The sequence below is a fragment of the Pseudochaenichthys georgianus genome, chromosome 1 (assembly GCF_902827115.2).
Source record: "Pseudochaenichthys georgianus chromosome 1, fPseGeo1.2, whole genome shotgun sequence".
Lineage (NCBI taxonomy): Eukaryota > Metazoa > Chordata > Actinopteri > Perciformes > Channichthyidae > Pseudochaenichthys > Pseudochaenichthys georgianus.
In genome coordinates, this window is record NC_047503.1 from 36534364 (window position 1) to 36556913 (window position 22550).

The 22550-nt window shown below is 40.0% G+C and overlaps 1 protein-coding gene across 2 annotated transcripts; it reads right to left on the reverse strand.

Annotated features, from left to right (window-relative positions):
- Nucleotides 1-11095: 11095 nt before the first annotated feature.
- anxa5b (annexin A5b) lies at nt 11096-19601 on the reverse strand. 2 transcript variants are annotated; one of them, XM_034085800.2, is made up of 13 exons: nt 19464-19601; nt 19158-19200; nt 15997-16081; nt 15339-15433; nt 14539-14652; nt 14340-14430; nt 13740-13819; nt 13240-13290; nt 12552-12645; nt 12361-12456; nt 12193-12251; nt 11811-11933; nt 11096-11512 (listed from the first exon to the last, which is right to left on the reverse strand). In XM_034085800.2, exons 2-13 carry the CDS (start codon nt 19158-19160, stop codon nt 11450-11452), a joined length of 954 nt encoding a protein of 317 aa, XP_033941691.1. In that variant the 5' UTR covers nt 19161-19200; nt 19464-19601; the 3' UTR covers nt 11096-11449. The 2 variants fall into 2 exon arrangements, with proteins under 2 accessions (XP_033941691.1, XP_033941688.1); XM_034085797.1 differs by lacking the exons at nt 19158-19200; nt 19464-19601 and having other exon boundaries at nt 15997-16090.
- Nucleotides 19602-22550: the final 2949 nt, after the last annotated feature.

Here is a 22550-nt window from a genome sequence, read left to right on the forward strand (position 1 = left end):
GCACTTTTGGCAACGAGCATCGAGACGGGTAAAGTTTAACAACACCTCGGAGCGGCGTTCTCTCCGCCACTTCCGCAGTGTGTTGCTGCATGTAGCAGCCGCGTGTGTGTGTATACTGCCCCGCCCCCTCCCACACAGACCAGGGAGAGAGATCTCGTCTGATCGAAAATACATCATAGACGCATTTGTTTGTCTTTTTGCATATTAGAAACGAGCTGGCCACACTAAGACTGCGATATAATGTTTTTGTATCAATAATACATGACATATATTTTTTAAATGTCCCCAGTACCGATAACGTTGTAGTTTAACGGCGCGTAAAACGCACGTGATGACGTCACCAACGAATCGACGACTGAATTAGTTGGCAACTAATTTGGTAATCGATTTTAATCGATTAAGTCGATGAGTTGTTGCACCCCTATTTCAAATAAGGATTTTTTTCAGATACCTGCAAATTAGGAACGTGATCCACTCAATTATTAAAAGCAACAAATTGAGATCGGGATTGTTGGAAGAGGAGGAGATATTGATGTCATCGAGCACGATCAAAGGTAAAATTAGAGAATTTAATGCAGTTTTTTCTAAAAGAGCGCAGTCATCCTTTCCAACTTTAAAAACGATCTGGGAAAAGGACTTAGGGATACAGATAGATGAAACTACTTGGCTGAATATCTGTGAAAGAACACATTTTCCATTCACAAGCAATAAAATCAAAGAAGCAAATTTTAAATTTCTCAACAAATGTTACCTCACACCCATAAAGATGCATAACATTTCCAAAGAAAACTCTTCAAAAAGTCCGAGATGTAAAGTAAAAGAAGGAACATTTATGCATCTGTTTTGGGACTTGAAACATTTCTGGGATTCGATTCATGTGCTCACAAAAGCCGTTTTAGGCATCGAAATGAGCCAAAATCCATGTTTTTTAAATGACATGCCAAACTTTAAACTGAACCCCAAACATTACAGAATACTAATCACAATAACATATTTTGCCAAGAAATGTATACTTTTACTCTGGAAGAATGAACGTCCTCCAACATTTAAACTTTTCATTGATCAGATAACACATTTTTTACCTCTGAAGAAAATGACATTGGAAAAATATAATCGTGGACATATCTGTCAAGCTCTGTGGTTGCCATTGTTTTCTTATTTGGAAAATATATCTGAGATATGACCAGTGATGGAATGGTGCACTCTGTGGCTATTTTTCCTGACGGCCGGAAATACTAGTTGTGTTGTCATTGTCTATAGTGTTGCTGTATTGTATAATTTATTGTATAATTATTTGTTTGTTTTATTTTGATGTGGGTTTATTTAAAAAAAAATTCCATTTTTTTTTCCATTTTATGTTTATTTTCATGGCTCTGAAGTTTAAGTTTAAGTTTTTTTTGCGGGTGGAGGGAGGGAGGGGGGAGTGTAGTGACTGTACTGTGGTACTGTGATATTACAATATAAATGAAATGGCATCGATTACTGTACACTATAATGAAATAAAAATCTTCCGACAAAATTATAAAAGTGCCGGTCAAAGGTCTTCATTGTTATTTATTGAGCTTTAAAACAAATGAATAACGACTCTATATAATAATAAAATAGGCCTACATGGAGCCTCTCTTTTTCCTCCCTCTCTTCGGAGAGCGTCAGTGTCTATTTCATGCAGCAGCTGATCCAGTGATGAGTGACCCGGCCGACAGTAAAAATAAACATATTTATAACTAGTTTAGGTAGTTTGAGAGGTGTCTCCGTCCTGATAGACTTGACTCGCGTTTATGTCCATATAGAGAGAAAGATAAATAATCTGAATTCAGTGTGCAGTTTACTTTGACACGGGGTGAGCAGTAGAGGTGGGGAGAGGCAGGGCTATTGCCTCATCATTATCAGAAAATGATCGTATAGGGCAGGGCAGCGCCATATAGATAGAAGAGTTACGACAACGGAAGTCCAAAAACGGTTATCGTCACGTGGTTCATGTAGACGAGGATCGTTCCCCGGAAGTTCATGGCGGGCAATGTGAATGCAATGATAACAGGAGATAGAACTACGATTTTTGGTAATCATTAGTGCATAAAGGTTTTGATTTGCAATATTTATACAATAAATCGATATGTGTATGTATTTACATCAATATGTTCGAATTTGCTAATATTAAGTGATAATATTAGGATTAATGTGAACAACTAGTTTACATGTTAGGCTAACAGTGCCTTGGTTAAAGAGCCTGTTGCTGTTTATTTATAGCTTTGAATTCTTTCAAACCAATATTATCTTCTTAAACTTGTATGGTAGTCAGGAGCATCACTTTCTAATGTTTATTGATATATTTAGCGGGAGGGGATCTAAAGTAATGCTTTACAATTCAGATTAGATTAATTTCTACCATTTTCTTAAATTCATGGTAATTTCAGTAATCCCATGGTAATTGAGGACACAAGTTATCTAAATGACTAATGTCATCTTTATGGCTTTCAGAGAGGACAGGTGACTATCAAAGGACTAGCAGCAGCAGCAGCAGCAGCAGCAGCATATGATGACGATGATGATGATGATGTTAAATGTGTTGCTTTAGGAACATCCATTGCAAATACATGGAATTCAATAAACATTGAATAGCATATCATGCAGTTTGTCTGTGCCTTTTCCTCCGTGTTGTCCTGGTTTGCTGTGCTGCCTCCTAGTCGCCACCATGGTTTGCTGTGCTGCCTGGGGATGCTCAAATCACTCAAAGAAAGGAGTACGAATGTACGGCTTCCCCACTGACACAGAGCGGAGGAAAAAATGGCTGGCTCAAGACAGCAGGAGCAATTTCACGACCAACAGCAAAAAAATATGTGATGTAATTATATACAAACACTGCATTTGCACTTTTTCACAAAACGAAAACCACACCATTGGGAAAGCTTAATGTTTTGTTTAATACACAAAAACAGGGAAAGGCTTGAAAAACACAGAGTTGAGACTCAGGGTGCAGGGTGAGGGTCTCAGTGCAGGTATTCAGGCTCCATTGAATCCCCCTCTGGTTCTTGTGCTGAAAGAGGGAGTAACAGACAGGAGAAAGGGTTATACACACACAGCACACCTATTGGATGGGAAATGCCTTGGGGAGATAAGGTGTTTACTTATATAAAACAGTAGTATTAAACTTACCTTGTGTTTTCACTCTCACTTAAGTGCCTCTCCCTTTGCCATCAATCCAGAATCAGCTGGGCTGCAACATTATACAGACAGGTAATAATCAACAGAATCACAAGGACACAATATGGCTCTGCTAAAAACACTCACTCTTACACGCACCAAAGTTATATTTATCTAATATTTAACTCCCTCCACCCCCGCATACAATCCCGTTTAGAAGCCCCTCTTCTCTAATTCAACATGTTGGACGAAATGACATTAAGAGAACGGAATTTACAATTAAAAGGCTGTTCAACGTGTGTTGCTAACTTGCTTCGGTAGCTTAATCTGTTATCTGTAAACGTTCCCTAAATCTACTAATTTAGGGATAATCCACTGACATCCTTTAATACACATGCTAATTTGAATCAGATGTACTGATAATATCCGCAATATAAATCTTTAAACTTCTTCTTACCTTTAAAAGTCCGTCACGAACGGTCTATTATGCTGCAACTCCACAGCTCTGCCAGCCTTGGCGCTAACTTCCGGGGAACGATTGAGAGGCTCCACGATCCGCCATTGCTGTAAAAAAGTGGTCCATTGGAGTGAACGGAGATGTCGTAACTCTATTATATGGCTCTGGGGCAGGGGTACTCAAATAAAAATCTTAAAGGTCCAAAATAAATGTTTCAATAAGACAAAGGTCCGTTTATTACAGTCATTCAAACTTTTAAACAATTGCAACAAGATTCTTAACACGAGGTCGCAAAAACAAAAATAATCTGTATGCAGCAGTTTTCATTGTTATTGTGTCTGTGCTTGACTCCTCAGAGTCGCAGTGTAAGAGCTGCAGTTATGAATAAAGGCAGCTGCACCCTCTTTCATTCAGCATTCCCATTATTGCTTTATAAATGTCTTGCCCCCTTGTGTGTCCACTGAGGTTCGTCAGGCCCAACACATCTTCAACAAACTCCCCCTTTGCCTCATCATAAAAACTCACAAACACCAGCAACTGAGCATTGTCAGTGGTGTCAGTGGACTCATCCACAGCTAAGGAAATGCACTGTGCATTTTTTATTCCATCACAAAGCTGATTAATCAAATCACCAGCCAGTATTTATGTTCTTCTGGTTGCTGTGGAATCTGAGAGGGGGATTTGCTTGATTTGACCTGTTATTTCCTCTTTTTGTTTGCCTTCAACATGGTCTCCATCACTTCAGTCATGCATTATTTTATACTTCAGTTATTATCCAGTGGAAAGTCCTTACCTACTAACCTAGTTAAATCAAAGTGGTTACTTTTTTTTGGCTGGGCAGTGTAGTTTTACACACCGTATTATTTGACTTTCTCAGGACTTAAAACTGTTTTTTGGGGGCAGACCCCCTCAAAGAAAAAAATATATTTACACACGTAAGGTCATCATCTTAATAGTTTTGTATGCTCATCCGTGAGCAGAGCATCAAGTTGACGTCTATTGCAGCTGAATGCGGCGATTACCATTTTGTTCAGCAAAACGCCTCACAAACGTATTAAGATCAACAGCTTTAGTGCGTTTTAATTCAATGCTGAGTACAGCCGCACTGACAGTCTCTTCTCTGTCAGTGTAGACCGCAAATACCTCATTCCTTCAGTGCTTGGGTCCGAATGCTTCTCGTTTTGCGCCGTCCCGTTCAAATGAAATCGCCGCCAATCATATGTCCACGCTCGCGCCAGGACCGGGGGAGGGGTTACATGACGTGCATCTTGTGCTGCATTCACTTGCACTCGGACATTAGAGACTTTCTCTCATAAATGTCCGATGAGCGCTGTTTGCAGTCTATGGACATAGCGGATCATTTTGACTCGTTGCGTTGTGGCGATGTCTCGCAGATAACACAGATAATACATATGAAAAGTATAATTTGCTCAGAGTCCAGAGACAGTTGTGGTTCGGTCCGGATCCGGACCGGAGTCCGTACTTTGAGGATGCCTGGTATAGGGCGTACACACGGAGCCGTTGGACCCCCCAGAGCGTTGCGTATGCCGTTCTATTCACCTTGGGACCCGTTATCGTTTCCGCAGTAGTTTAGTGCCGTATTCGGTCGTCCTCGTGTGGCCGAACGGTCTATGACATAATAATGATGAGGCAATAGCCCCGCCTCTCCCCACCTCTGCTGCTCACCCCTGCGTCAAAGTAAACTGCACACTGAATTCAGATTTTTTATCTTTCTCTCGATATGGACATAAACGCGAGTGAAGTATAATCTGACAGGACGGAGACACGCAGCTCTGCTCACCTGCAGCTCCTCCCGCTGTGATGCGGCGGTGAACGGAACAAAACACACACTTCAAGTCAGATCATCAACCTTAGCTATTTTAATTACCTCTCAAACTACCTAAACTAGTTATAAATATGTTTATTTTTACTGTTGGCCGGGTCACTCATTACTGGATCAGCTGCTGCATGAGACAGACACTCAGGCCCGGTTCTACGGGGGTGCATAAGGGTGCATTGCACCCTCAGTTGAGTCGTTATGCACCCTCATTTGAAAAATGAAAAGTGAAAAAAAATGTAAAATATTACATATATAAGAAGAAGTTAGTTGAAATAAAATAATTGTAATTGTGGTTAAATGACATTGTCTGCTGTATTTATTTGGTCAATTTAAACGGCAAGTAACGTTATTATGTCAGGTGTGCGTGACCTGTGCCGCTGCGCGTTCGTCATCTGCAAGGTGCTTACACCGCAGTCAGTGATGGACATCAGAAAATGGTTAAAACAACCAGCCCTAATCGCCAGCAGTAACACTGCATCTACTGCAGGTAATAACAGTTCAGATAATGGGGACATTACGTTACCCGCGGCCACTGTCGTGGACACTAACGCCCGCCTCGCCCACAGAGGCAGAGCAGCCGCAGCCGTCTTCGTTGCCCCAAACACTGCCACCCCTCAGCGGCCCGCAAGTGCCAGAGGACCTCTGCAAAACAGAGCCTGCCCAGGTATATTTAAAAAAGTACCCAACTCACCTGTACAGTGGGGTAAGGCGCTCATTTTGCAACTCATGGTTTCAAAACAGAGATTGGCTGGAATATTCATGTAAAAAATATGCCATCTTCTGCTATGCATTTAGACATTTCGGTTCAAGTAAGTCAGATGCCTTCACCACAACTGGTGAATGAATGAATCAAGCAAAGAGCACATAGATCCATAGATCTCATATCTTCTCGGAGGAGCATGCCCCCGGACCCCCCTACAGGAGGTGCGGACCCTCCTAGAGGAGGTGAGGACCCCCCCTAGAGGGTGTTAGGTCCACTCCCCATTTATAAAAATAGCACTTTACCACTGCACCTTCTCTAATCTCAGATGAGTCATTTTGCCTGCAGACACTGACGCTGTCAGAAGAGAGGGAGGAAAAAGAGAGGCTCCGTGTATTTTATTATTATATTATATAGGCTAGAGTCGTTATTCATTTGTTTTAAAACTCAATAAATAACAAAGAAGACCTTTGACCGGCACTTTTATAATTTTGTCCGGAAAATTTAAACTTTAATACACGTTGACTGGCGAAAAACTCTGCCCGCTTCCCTCGGCCCCCACCGCGGAGAATAAACAGAAGGGCAACCATGACAACCATGCTTCTTCACTGCTTTTGTGGAGGAAGTTACAGCGCCACGTACAGGCTCCTGCATATGTACTGCAGCTTCTCCGGCGGTTGGAGCTAAACGGAGCGGTCTCGTGTGGACAGACACTATCCGGTGAATATTGCGTGTGGACGGAAGCTTTTTTGCTATTGCGTTTGCGTTAATCCTATGCGTTTAGCCGTTTTCGTCCCCGTTTACAGACCACATTGACAGAAATGATGAATTATTCTTTAAAAATCGAACAACGGCAAAAAACAGAGTAGTGATCTGTTCTACAAATAACTTTCAAGGTTCAAGGTTCAAGGTTATCTCGATGAAAATCTTAGGTCACAGGCTTCTCCAACAGTGCAACACAATAATACAGAAAAATATAGTGCAGGTAAATATTAAAAAGTAATTACAAAAAGAAAAATAGTTTAAAAAAAGTGAAATAGTGAAATAAGAGTCTATATGCAAGCTATTGGTGTTTCAGGTGTTTAACAGTCTTATTGCCTGTGGGATGAAACTGTCTCTGAATCTGGTGGTTCAACAATGATCTTGGAGCAAAATGTACTATTTATACCGACCAATTATTTTAAGCAGGTTTGATGGAGTATCTGACGTCTTTACTGTCAAAGGTTTTCCTGTCATCTCTCTTCTGTGCACTTAAAAAAAGCAAACCAATTATTACTCACCCTACCTATTACTTAATCATGTCATCCTTTACTTTCCAAAGCCCTTTCAGAGCCACACAAAACTGTTTTCACATAAAGTGTCCTCATGATGAGTGAGTAAATTGGTGGAGTGCCCTTTAATGTAACACTGTTGTGTATTATGTAAGTACTACAGACTGTAAAGAGAAATACTCTCAGTAACCCCCGGTAATATCTTAATGAGTTTTATAAATCCCTGCAGGGAAACACATTATCATCATAATCATCATCTCACCTGCAGTCATATTTAAGGTATGCGTCCTCTTCCCACTTGTATCCGTTACAATGGCTGCATGTCTCGTCTCGTTTCTTTTTCCCATGCAGGGCGGTAAAGTTGATTCTTTACAAACTGAACAAATACAAGCTTTTCACTCCTCTGCTCAAAGATTTAAAACAACTTCTTCTAAAAGCCCTTTGATAATCACGGCTTTTAGGTGAAAGCTTGATCCCACACACAGCAGATAATTATTTCTATCTGCGGTACAATCTATCTTGCTCCCAAAGCTTTACAGCTAAATGAAGTGTTGTCCTGATGAATGAAGCAGGTGCAAACAGGTTCATGAGGGGCTTTAGAGTAAAGGTTTGTTTAGTTTCTCTTTTTCTAATGCCGACCTTCTTTCAGTTATAGTTTATGACTTTGATGTCGAAGCCCTTTGGTAGATTTGGGATGACACATCCCAGGAAGGAAATCAGATTTGTCCCCTAAAACAGGGCTTAACAGGACTCTGATGCAAGGCGCTACGATGTGACATAATGAAAACGTGCCAGACAAACTCTGAAAGTGGGTACAATTTAAAAAACATGATGTAAATATGGCATTTGTGTTTGTTGCATGTATTAATTTGATGAAGGCTACAGTCCTTTCATTACATGTTACTTGTTAGACGCTTTTATCCAAAGCGACTTACATTCTCCATACTGTGGACAATCCCCACAATAGCAATTTGGGGTGAAGTGTCTTGCCCAGGGACACAACGACATGCTGACTGCAGTGGGGTTTGAACCTGTGACCCCCTGATTCGAACACATACGCACAACCCACTGCGCCACACAATGTTCAACACAAATCTGATGTTTTCAGCAGCCCATATTTTGCAATATTTGTAGTTTTTCTTTAATTTGTCAGTTTAAATCCTGCTGTTCCTCTCCATTTCCAATCACCTGATCTTCCCTACTTGCTCACCTGTGCCCACTTCAGTCATCATCATTGTATCTAAACCTGCCCACTTGTCTATTGCCTGGGTGGGAGTTAGCGTTAGTTTTTGGAAGATAAAACCTTTTCCAGGATTTCAGGAGTAGAATGTCTTTGTAGTGCCAGAGCACCTTTAGGAATTTTGGTGTTATGGATTTCCATCAGCAGATTACTCTCAGATCTGCGGATTTGTGGTCACGGCATTATGTCAGGTCATAAGAGCAGCTGAGAAACCAAAAAGCTTCCTACAATAATTCCTCTTTTTCCACGTGTTTGTCCCCTTTAAACATCTCACAGCATGAGGACACTTTCATCACTTTTTGAATCATGGATAGCAAATGCTAGCATGTTAGCATGTTTTTGTTATTTAATACTCTTTTATAAAAGCGTTGTTACCCAGCTGCAGGTAAATGTAAGATCCTGTGTCTTTAGAACTGAAGCTGCTGCAGCCTCTGAAACATTTAACACAATGTCATGAATGTAGGGCCAACAATTACTTTTACTATCAACTATTTATTGTTATGTTTTGATGAATCAAGCAATCGTTTAGTTTATAAAGTATTGTGGTAATACAATTACACATTGGGAGCAAGGCTATTTAAATATGGTTTGTTTTGTTCAGCAAAAAGTCTAAAAAACAGAATATATTCAGTACATCCTATAAAAGTAAAGACGAACATCCTCATCTTTGAGAAACTAAAGCGATATTTATCTATACACTTTGCTTGAAAATAGAATGAAAAACAAATAAATGTTCACTGGTTGCACGTTCAGACAAACAGACCTGGCCAAAATGAAGTTTCATCGTACCCATTTGTCCTTTAGTTTCTTTTATTGGCATTTTAACCTATTTTGCATAGCTTTTATTGTGCAAAATAGACCATGACTTTGAACTTGATCTGCTGTTTGCAGCTCACAGAGGCTCTGACGAACAGAGGAGGGGCTTGAGGGTAAAAAAGAAAAACCTCAAAACAACTCACCGCTTGACTAAGTACTTCAGATGTGACATACCAATCTGAACGGACACTTGCCCACCCAAAAAACACGCAGGGAGGTGAGGGGGAGTAAGGGGGGAGGAGCTGGAGGTATTGTTCTTCTGTGGCTCGAGGTGGCCTGACACACGCCCTGCTGAACGCCCCTCCTTATTGGCTGCAGGTTTCCGTGGCAACAATCAACGGCAACCGCTCCCAGAAAAAGAATAATAAGAAAGTAACAGGACCTTCATGACCCCTCCTTTAACACACACACACACACACACACACACACACACACACACACACACACACACACACACACACACACACACACACACACACACACACACACACACACACACATTCCTGTTTGCCATATACAAATATGTTTTTAATATAGAATAATGTATTTATATATTGCACTGCACATTTTGCACAATTGTATCTTCAATCTTACTTGTATTTGTTTGTATGGACTTCCTGTCTTATGTGCACTGTAAACTAGCATCACTAACAGGTTTTCTGCAGAAAATATGCAGCAGTAAAAGTTTTATGTCATGTTTACAGCAGTGAAGTAACACCAGCCAGTGAGTTTTCAAAGGATCAGTTCATTCAAATTAAACAAAAAGTTAATGTGTTCCTTATGATTGTTTTTGTGTGAGCACTTACTGACCCTTTAAAAAGGCTCGGTTGTGAGAGCACAATGTTTTTTTATCATGTATTGGTGTTCCAATGTTGTTCCAAGAATTCAAATAAACGGCAAAGATATTACAAGATCTCTTACAAAGTCAATAGCATTAGTTGTAGTTTTTTTTAAATAATATTGTAGACAGTTTTGTTTTTTTGATCGAGTCAAAGTATAATCCCCAAATTGCGACCTTTGCAGGGGTCATAGAAAATGACTACAATTCCCACAAGGCTGTAGCCAATTAATTGAGACAGATGTGAGCAACTTAAAGCTGACGATTGTGCTTAACCTAAACCACCTTATAATTTAAGTTCGCTCATCCTTTTATTTGAGGTTTGCCTCTTTCAATGTGATGTGTTTTGACTATCTTGGTTGAATAAAAAACGTTTTTTTTAAGCAACAAACATTTGAATCTGCATTCATCACCTCTAACGTAAAGCAAAGCAAGCACTACTTTTTGTACAGTCTGAGCAACTGGCTTTGCATGTAAATGTTGATTTAAAAGTATTTTAATATTGATTCAATATAAGACAACATCAAGATATTTAAGTGACATTTTCTTACACCCTTTATATGAAATATGTAGGAAAAGGATAAAGATGCATGAGTATGTAAAAAATGTACTTAAAATGTATTACACTTAATTACTTTCCACCTCTGTCTTCAAGCAATAAGGACATGGTTGAACTTATCTCTGCTGCTCTACCTCCCTCTAGTGGATGAGGTGAGTGCATGCTAAACAGAAATGAAACAGTTTACATGTAAAGGATCCGTACTGAAACAGTGAAGAAAAGTGCTCTTGTACTTCATCAGTTAAAATGTTTATTATTGCATATAGTACTTCTCCCATACACAGTGCAAACTGTAGTCTGAAACTTTTGCATTACAAACAAATGATATAATAAAAATCATACTGAACATGTCCACTTAATGCTGCATTATTAATGTGGGTTTAAAACAAAATGTTAGCTACCTTTCAACGACATTATCTGGAGTCATAGTTTAAAAAGACATGATAGAGACGTCTCTTATACACAGACAATACTGTTTTGATGAAATGTTACGGGTTAATTTATTGTGATCCCAAGACCAAAAAAGGGCAAACTTGAAAGAGACGATAAACTTCAGGTGTAGTTTCTGCTTTATTGCTGGTTCTAATTTATGCATCATCTCCACCGCAGAGCAACAGTAAAGCCTTCCTGAAGTCTCCGCCGGTATCTCCCTGTAACACACACAGATAAAGAAAAGGACAAAAATGCTTTAAATTCATTCAAATAAATCCTTGTTTTGCAGGAGTGCAATAAGGTAGGTTGCTTGTGTGTGTGTGTGTGTGTGTGTGTGTGTGTGTGTGTGTGTGTGTGTGTGTGTGTGTGTGTGTGTGTGTGTGTGTGTGTGTGTGTGTGTGTGTGTGTGTGTGTGTGTGTGTGTGTGTGTGTGTGTGTGTGTGTGTGTGTGTGTGTGTGTGTGTGTGTGTGTGTGTGTGTGTGTGTGTGTGTGTGTGTGTGTGTGTGTGTGTTTACCTTGATCATGGAGAACAGAGAGCAGGCGAACAGCTTCCTGAACTCAGTTCTGACATCCATCAGGTCGACCTCACTGCGGGTCACCATCGCTCTGATCAGAGTGTTGTCATCAGTTCCTGCACCCTGCAACAACAAACAAACACATTTTTTTCTTAGAAACAATATATTGCATGGCAATTGACTGTATTATCACCTCTGTGCCTGTGGAGGATTACGGAAAAAACAGCTGGTCCCATTATTTATTAAAACACTTGGTGAAAGGGTGTAGCATAGGCCCGGAAAACGTGCATTACATTTAAGAGCAAAACCTAATCACAGGCGGATACCTATTATGTTTCACTTTTGTTACAATTTCAAGGAAGGGCATTTGTTGTGGTCTTACCTTCATCGAATAGTACAGCGTCTCTGCAAAGTAGGCTGGGACGCTCCTGGCGCACTTCACTTTAAACCAAAAACAGAAAAGAGTTAACTTGTTATAATTATTATTCATTTTAAAGCCACCACCTCTCAGGCAGCTGACATCAGAAGCATCCGGAAGCAGATTTCGTACCGACGGCCAGAAGAAGATCCTGCAGGCCTCCAGATGTTTCCCTCTTGATGCTCTCCTCCATCTCGAATCCAGACAGCTTCATGTAAGCATCAAATACTGAAATACACAGGCGCAGAATTTGTATGAATATTAAGTCTGAGTGAAAAAAGAATCACCGGAGCTTTTATAATTCCTCGCACACTAACACTAACCTTTCCTAAGATGCTCTGCACTCCGGTTTCCCAGGATGGTGACAAACGTTTGTTCATCAGTCCCGAATTTGTGCTCTCCAGCCTGGAAGAGGGTCTGTGGACACAGAAACAAAAAAGGCACATCATATATTGTCTGTCCTTTGGAATCAGAAGGATTCAAGGAACTCGAGTCGTACTTCTTGTTACTTCTACTACATTTCAGAAGAAAATAATATTAGTTGTACTTGTGATGAAGAAGGGGAGTTGAAAAGAGTGTCTAGGTCACTTATTAGATAAAAGGAGTCAGAGAGAATCAGCGATACTATTTATAGAAACTGCTACTAAACAAGAACAATAAGGCCTCTTCAGTACTGGGGAAAAGCATGTTTACACAAAGGCTGTTTTGAGAAAACACTCGGCAAAGAAGCAGTAAGTTCTAAAAAATAATATGTTTACTTATACCATGACCAACCGCTTCACAGTGACTCTGCATTTTCAAATCCCTCCTCTAGGAGGCGTCATAACATAATTATATAATCAGCTGTATAAAAAACTGCCTCCAGAACACACAAACACATGCTTCAAAGCAAGCATTAAGAGTGTGTCCACAAACACATGTGACAGTCACAGCTTCAGACAAGAAGACAAAGACGCCATTGATGGTGAAGAGCAGACATATTTACTGACCAGCAACCAAACAACAACTCACCTGAGCGTCACTCTCAATGAGCTCTGCCTGGACCCCGCTCTGCCTGTTCGCCTGAGGAGAGATAACATGATAATGTGAGAGAAGAGACAAGACAAGGAGCGAGGAAAGAAGAGGAGAGGAGTCAAGGATAGAGGTGAGGAAACGTGGATTTTGGAGAGGAAACCAGGAGACAAGAGTAGGGTAGCAGAAGTGAAAATGAGAAAAGACAACGATAGAGGAAAGGAAACAAGGAGAGAACAGGGTATGAGACAAGGATAGTAAACATGAAAGAAGATAAGAAAGGACACAAGGATAAAGGAGAGGAGACGAGGAAAGGGGAGACAAGATTAGAGGTAAATTGAGGGGGAAGGTGAGGAAACAAGAGGAGTTGATAAAGGAAAAGAATAAAGGGAACAATGATACATGAGAGGTGACGAGGATAGGGGAGAGAACAAAGGAAAAAAGAGGGGAAAAGGATAAAGGAGAGCAGATGAGGATTGAGGAAAGGAGAGGAGATTTACCTGCAGCAGAATAACCAGGAGTCTCTTGAAGTGACCTGAAGTGTCACCGGAGATATCCTCCTCCAGGTCGTCATCATACTCTGAGGAAATAAACATGTTTGTGTTTCATTTCAATCCAAAACAAGACCGTAACATTTGAAATTAAAGTGGGCCCGAAGAGGGCGATATCCTTCAATTGTACAATGTGCCATTGTTTCTGAGGCACAAAAGAACACCTCATCCAAATCAATTGATGTTTTCTTCTGAATAGATTATATGCATTGCAAATCCTCCTCAAAGTTCAGTTTCTTAGGACATTATGGTGATTCTTGGTCAGAAAAAACAAGTATTTTCATTTTGTTTTGCTAAACCCTATTATAAATCATAATTTGATTAGGCCATCCAGTGCAAGCTTGAGGATGATCCAACCTTGCAAAGTGAAACACATTTTTTTCGCTAAATATTTGTAACTGCCTACGGTATTAATTAATACATACAATAAGACTTTTGCTGTTGCTGTTCTGACACCTGAAGGGGGTTAATACAGCAGCAGTTTATCTTACCTAAATAACAATAAGGACTCATCAGGAATTCCTAACATACAATAAGTGTGTGTGTTACCTTTTCTATAAGCAGCGACGATCTCCTTCACCTGCTGAGGCGTCCTGGAGGCCAGGATCTCCACCAGGACCTTCTCCTCTGTTCCTGCCCCCTAAAGGTCAGAGAGGGGAGACATCCAATTAAATCAAATGTTTCCAGATGCCCTCTACAACTTAAGGTCTCAAAAATTTGCCATTTATCCAGCGTGTGCAGCACCTACCTTGATGGCGTTGCGGAGCGATGACACATCATAAGCGAGGGGCGCGGCCATCAGGGCCACGATAAGGGTCTCAAACTTCCCACCCAGCTCTCCCTTCAGGTTATCCACCAGATCCTGTGGTGAAGAAACATCATGTACTTCTGTTTAGATCATGTGTGTGACTGCAGTTAATGTGTAATCTTGGCATGTCACATATATTGATTTTCTGCTGATGATTTGTAGTGACAGAAATAGCTAAACTGGGTCATAGTTAAGCTTTGATGTTGTGGCTGGTCATGGGGTTTAAAGTCTCACAGTAGAGCTGCAATGAATGCATTGTTCTACAGCTTCTAGTGAGGTTTCTGAATTGAGCCGTTTTAGTAATAATTGATGACATTGTAGCCAACTCTAACTCACAATTGTCTGTGGTTAAACACGTTAACTTGTCCGTATATGTGTCTCTCTTTCTTTGTGGCAACTGAAGTTCAAGTGTTCTTTTGAAATTCTAAATAACATCAAAGTAGAATTTGTTATTAGATACCAATAAACAACCACTAATCATGGAGGTCATTATTTCCTGTGTTTTCTGATCAGCTATAATAGTTCAACCAGGTACAATGACCTCTGTTAACCTTGGAGCTGAGCTAGCTCATCCCCCCATTACAAGGCATTATGCTAAGCTAGGCTAACTGGCAGAGAACAGATAATGCCTTTAAACGCACAGTGGCTAGTTTCAAACACTAGCCACAGTCATTTTAAGTTGGAGCTCTCCTGGTATGTGTGTTTGTGTTGTGGTTTGACAGCTGTTAGAGTAAACCCACCTTTCCAAACAGAGTTTTGTAGGCGTGCTTGATGTCCTGCCTCTGGTGGTTGCTGCGGGACGACAACAGCTGCAAGATGGCATCCTCGTTGGTCCCTAGGGCAACAAGAACCATGGTTACTCAGAGACGCAGTAACACACACACATACACATTACATAACAATGAGCATGCACACACAATTATTCCCCCCACATAACTACAGGCTTCATTCGAGGTCAGCTGACGTGTCTTACAGTGACTCAAGTTTCAGCTCTCGTGTTTATGACTCACTGATGTCCGGGTGGAGCTCCACACAGACAGCAGGGATTACTACAGACAGGAACTCACTCTTAACACTCTCATTGGTGTGTGTATGTTTTACTACTGACGGACACACCTCCTGTATCATATGACACAAGCTAATTATTTGTATGATTATTGCCACAGGTCATATGTCTCCGTTTATAATGTCTAAAGACCAATGTTTAGACGGATGACATCATTCAACATTCAAATGTTAATGAGTAATAAAGAAACCCTCTCCAATTTTTGACGTGTTAGTAAACATGAGTGTCTGGTCCCCTATTCTCAAGCTTCAATCATATTACAAAGGTGTCCCATTTTACATGTCTCTATTTTGTCTTCGAATTGCACTGTGAATAATCTGAATTGGTCTTACCGAGTCCCTTCATGGCCTTGTACAGGACCTCAGCGTCATCAGTGGCATTGAAGTTTCTACAGGCAACCACAGTCCCTTTGCCGGCCTGCAACATGGAAGAAATTAACAGAAGTGGATTATTTTAATGTACGTTTTATTTAGTTATTTATAGTTTTGTGGGGCCGCTTTATTTTTCCCAAATTCTGGACCCCTATACTATATTTCTGAATACATCCAAATGTTGTTCAGACTGCAGAGACAGATTAAACCTTTTGCACACAACCCATAATACCCAAATGCATAGTATTTCTCATGGGAATTGAAGACACTGCCACAGCCTAACACTGACAATTATATACACACCGCATTAAAGTGTGTTACAGTTCTGGACACATAACATAAACTTCAGCTACAGTTTGACAGTCAGTAAGTGCCTTTTTATCTCGTCATGACTTCTTTTGTAAAAACTCCTCAATGGCATCCAACAGGATATGCGTGAAAATAAGTGTCTGTATGTGTGTCATTAGGATAGCAATGTTATTTACGCATGCTACATTTGTATATGAACAAGTGTGTTACTTAGAAAATAAATGTATTTAGAAACAAAATAAAAAATGTTACGGTCTATGGCCTTGTATCAGATGTAAAGTTAATGCTATAACTTTGCACATCATTCTCAATAATCTATAGTTTGATGCTTACAAAGAGACATCCAAGATTCCCTTATTTGTTTAATGCCTTTCCTCCTTTTTTAGTATTGCAGATACTGTAGATGTATATACTTATACAATGGATGCATGGTTAAGACGGATAAAAGATGTAATATCTCATATTCCCCATGTGCATAATGTCAAATGATTTCCCCCTTTATCAATATTATTATTATCATGCATACATTCTGTACATTTAAAACACTGTCTCAGATGTGCTATGTGCAAACTCATCCAATACTTGTACCCCTTGAGATGAACTTAATGAGTTACAGACCTCAATATAATACATGCACATGTGCCCATTAGCTCACACATCAAATTAATTTTTTCATACACTAGTAAAAAGGAACATCATGTTCTAATTTGTTTGTTATTGCCTTTGAGTCTCCGCCCAAGTCTCAGATTTTTTTTAGCTATTCAAAAATGATTGGTGATCAGGTTAATAATTTATCTGAATGTAAAAAAAGTCTTTCAAACAGGCAGAGAGATCGGTATGGAGGACAGTGAGGATGTGATAAGGCTGAAAAACATTAACTTTGAATGGATTTGAAGCTAAAGGGCTTCTTTCTGTAACAATTCTGCACTCAGCCCAGACACTCCCTAAAACTATGACACATTAACAATAAGATATAGCCCTGCTTTTCCCTCTTATTTCAGGGGGAGGGATGTTTAGAGAGGAAAACCACGGGAATGTCTCTGGAATTCTGACCCCGAAAATGTGGAAAGAAAAAATGCAGTCACGTCCAAAAACAAGCCGCTGCTAACAACCAGGATTCTGTTTATTTCGGCAGGAAGGAACGCCAAAAAGTCCACGAGCTCTCTTCCTTCATAAATACACTCATCGCCACAAGCCAAACTAAATCTAATCAACATGCGGAAGGCTGAACAGCTGAACGAGAAGATATTTAGAAGAGAAACTCAATGCAGATCATGTCGAAAAGTTCTAGCTTCTTTAGTGATAAGTTATTTTCTTTGAGCGAGTTCAGACATGACCTGATTCTGGGGGTTTGTGATGGAGGTATGCTGACCTTCCATGTTTACACAGACGCTGTCACAACTGGCATCTCTGCTCTAAAGCACATACAGTGACACCAAACAATCCACAATACATGCTCGATTGCTCATATAAGAAATAGTCAAAAAAACATCTACCTGTTAACTGTGCTATTGCTGTCTTTTGTTTATCTTGGATAAGGCTAACATTTTATATATATTTGTTTTACTGTCAGCTAATTCCATAAACAGTACAAAACCAACAATATTGGTTTGGTTGTCGTTCAAATCATTTTTGTTCTAACTGCCATGTTCGAGGCATTTTTCATTTGGGAATTAAAAGTGTAGTTTACATTTTTAAACTTAAAGTTACACTTCAATGGATACTAATATTTTAGACATTTTTCAGGGCAAGAAAAAATACAAACGCAGATTATTTACTTTTAGAGAAGTAGGCAGTATATTGTGTAGTAGATAAACTTTTGCATACAAAGATTCAAAACTATTTAACAAGGGAGAATAAGTAATTTTAAGAATCAACAAGGTAATTTAAAGATTTTGTGGAAAGACAAAAACAGACACTCCGGATCATTTTAAGGACAGTATTTTATGGATATTAAAACAGGTCTGGGGGGTAGAACAGGAGTACATAGTTGGTATGATTCATTTCTCGTTTCTTTTGCTCTTTTCACTGCATTTGCTGCATTAGACTTGAACGATTCAATACAACTGACTTTAGTGAGCATTTCATAATCTTTCTGCAGAGTGCAGCAGAGTTACAGCATCACAGCTGATAATCGTACATATAATCAAATTTCTTTACGGTACAGTACAACTCCACCCTGGATCAAAATAAGAAAATAACTGTTTCCCTTTAAGAGAGGGAGGACGGCTATAAACTGCACGCTGGACGTGGACATGGGTGTATTAAACACAGAGAGAGGTGGAGGGACAGAGACCCACCCAAATGGAAAAGAGCCCACATGAGTCATTCAGTAAACTTCCCCCAAAAAACCTCTCCACAGACTCACACACTTTAAACTGGAAAGTTTTAGTAAAAGTCTCCAATTGATAACTTTCTATGTAAGATACACTTAATTGTAGCAACATGTAGCTCATTGAACTCTAACTATAAATGGTTGCAAAGTAATTTTGTTGCACATTTTTTTGTCTTGAACAGATGTACTGCCACACCTTCTACATTTGCAGAAGATTATGGGTTAATGAATGAACAGTGATTAATCATTCTCATGTCAACCCTAAACTACACTTAGATACATGTTTTAGTATTATGTGGATCAAAGTGGGCGTTGACTTGGAGTTCATAGGGTAAAAACTACAATGAGTCAGATATTTGCATAAATAGCGGATTTTAGAAAAGTCTATATGAACCTATATTATTTAAATCGTCTTTTCTATTTACAATCTGTGTTTCTTTGTACAGCTTAAAGACATTTCAAAGTGAAGGTGACTCACCATTTTGTCAGTCTTGTTGGTTTATTCGGGGGAAAAGGAAGATCTGTCGGAAAGAGAAAAGCGTACTTCAGCAACAAACGTGACAATTAACCAAAACACATGCAAAACTGGAGACCATATTTATTTTTTTAACGGCTTGTAATCCACTTCTTCTTTCTGTTATCCGGTTCCCATCTCCTCATGGTGTATATTTCAAACTTCCTCCGTCCTTTGTCCTCTGGTAGACCCCGGCTGCCCTCGCTAACCTGCCTGATGCTGCTTGACTTTGATCTGGAAGTGAACGCGATACATTGAAATAAAACTCACCGCTGATAGCAGCCGTCAGAAGAAGCTCTGTGAGCGGAGAGAGACGTCCGATGGAGAGAAAGACAAGAGGAAAAGAAGAACAGACTGCAGAAACCCACCCGTATAAACTCTCCGTTGCGCGCGTGATTGTGACGGTACGCGACTGTGTGCCACACCCGGGTGCGCACCAATCCCCCAGGAAGTGCGCCGGACTCTGTTCCCAAAATTCGTAGTGTCCAAACAGCGGTACTACAAGTCCATGACGTCACCCGGCCCAGAAATACTTTTTCCCCATTGACTAACATGGGGAAAGAGACGTCTGTAAATCAGCGGATAATTTTTTTTAACTAAATATACTACCTAGTATGAACACATTTCTAGCCCTTATTAGAATCATTAAGTCCTTAAAGTTCTAAAATGCACTAAAAGACGAATCTAGATGTATTTTCTCTCTCCATTCATTCTAGTGAGCCGAGTAAGCGCTCGGGGGGCGGGGCTTAAGGGGCGCATGCTCTGTGACTGCACATACGGGTTCTTCTGCTCTGAAAAGTTGGGCCATTTTGCCTTCATGCGCCAATGAGCAGCTCTCATAGGAAAGAACGAGAGCCCGCCTCCGACATCCAGTTCTTATTATACAGCCATGGTGCGCACGGACTCTGATCCAGCCCTGCTCCTCCTGATGTACTCTGGGAAATGTGATTTCAGGTCACGTGGACTGGGTGAAAAAAGAGAGTCCAGTTTATTCAATGGTTTTACATGCGGGGCCCGGGTTGGATAACATGTTGTGTCTTTGGCTATGCTCAGTCATTTTTTTCATTTGACATTATCTCTATGTTAAATCTCTTATGATATTCTTCATGCTTGCAACGCTGGAGCTCATTAATGTTCCTTTGCTCACAGTTCCCCATCAGTAACACTATCAACATAACGTGTTGGGTCCAAAGCTGTTCATAATATACATCAACGACATTTGCAGAGTATCAAATATATTGAAATTTATTTTATTTGCAGATGACACTAATATTTTTTGTTCCAGTGACAATTTGAAAGAGCTAATGGAAGTGATAACAGCAGAAATTATTAAAGTAAAAACATTGGTTTGACACAAACAAATTATCATTAAATATAAGCAAAACAAAGATTATGTTATTTGGAAAACATAAAACAAATCCACAGATACAATTAATACTAGATAACATACACATAGAAAGAGTATATGAAATGTAGTTCCTTGGTGTGGTTTTAGACCACAAAATCAGCTGGAAACCTCATATCACTCATGTAAAAGCAAAACTGGCTAAAACTATTGCAATATTGGGAAAAGCCAGATACATTCTGGACTATAACTCATTGCATACTCTATATAACACACTAATATTACCATATCTGATTTACTGTGTGGAGATTTGGGGAAACACGTAAAACCAACCTACAGCCGTTATGCACATTACAAAAAAGGGCTATAAGAGTTATCAATATATCCAATCTTTATTTCAGACTCAAGGTCCATATCACAAAAAGACAAAACACACATCAATAAATAAGATAAAAAGCTAAACACAAAACAGATAAAAACAAACAGATAACAACATAAAATCAGTCCAATCACAGTGAGCCACACATGCTCACCGTCTGTAGAGGCTGTTGCGCCAATGTCTCCAAATCATGGAAGAGAACCGGGTAGAACTCTTCAGAGGGTTAATTAAAATCGAGATAACATGATTGTCCGAGTCTTCCAGGCGACACATGAATTTGTACATTAACTTTCTTAAAAGGGCTTGACAAGTAGGTACCCCCAAGTGAACAAACAGCTGGCTGGCACTGTGCCATCTTGGTACCCTCAGCAGCAACCGTAAAGCATCATTGTATGCAACTTTTAGTTTGTGTATGCTTCTAGCCTTGTAGTTACTCCACAGGTGAGCCGTGTACCATGGTGTACAGAAAGCTTTAAAAAGTGATACCTTGACATCTACAGAGCACTTGTGAAACTTACGCATTAATATGTTTGCCTGGGCATACAGTTTGCAGTGTTGTCTATGGATGTCTTTGTCATCTGTGAGATCATCAGAAATATAATGACCAAGGTACTTAATCTCACTGCACACAAGAAGAATGTTGCTACTAAGAATAAAATTAGGAAATACAGCCTTTTTATCCTCTATACTTCTCACAATCATGATGCTACTCTTCTTGGCGTTATACTTAATATTAAAATCAATGCCATACTGGGAACAAGTCCTCGGAAGCTGTTGTAAGCCAGCACTGCATGGGGAGAAGATGATTAAATCATCTGCGTAAGGTGGTTGACAACAGTAGCTCCGATGACACAGCCAGTTTTACACAAGTTCAGTTTCCGAGACAGATCATCCATGTACAGATTAAACAACAAAGGAGATAAAATCCCACCTTGCCCATTACCAACATAAAAATGTGCAGACACAGTATTGCCCCACTTCACCTGCATAGTCTGATGTGCATACATTGGGGGCGGTGGTGGCGAAGTCGATAGGGACTTGGCTTGGGAACTGGAAGGTCACCAGTTCAAGTCCCCGAAAGACCAAGTGCTACCAAGGTGTCCCTGAGCAAGGCACCGTTCCCCACATTGCTCCCCGGGCGCCGTTCAAAATGGCAGCACACTGCTCCTAACACTAGGATGGGTCAAATGCAGAGAAATAATTTCCCCATGAGGGATTAATAAAAATTCATCTTCATCTTCATACCAAAAGGCTAAGATCCTTATTATGTACTTGGGTACCCCTCTCTGGCACATTTTTTCAAATAATTTGTAATGATTCAGTCGATCAAATGCCTTGGAAGCATCAATAAAACACAGAAACATGGTGGAATCATAGCTTCTATATTTTGCTATAATGTCTTTTAAAGCAAAAATACACATATCTGTGCCGTGTTTTCTTTTAAAACCGAACTGGTTGTCAGCTGTGGTAATATACCTTTCCAGCCTATCCAACAGAGTTTTTTTCAACACTTTGGAGAGAATGCTAGCTAAAGCAATGGGTCTGTAATTATCAATGCCATTAATCTTCCCAGCTTTATCCTTGATGACTGGCACAAGTACAGATAACATGGAATCTGGTAAGACACCATGAT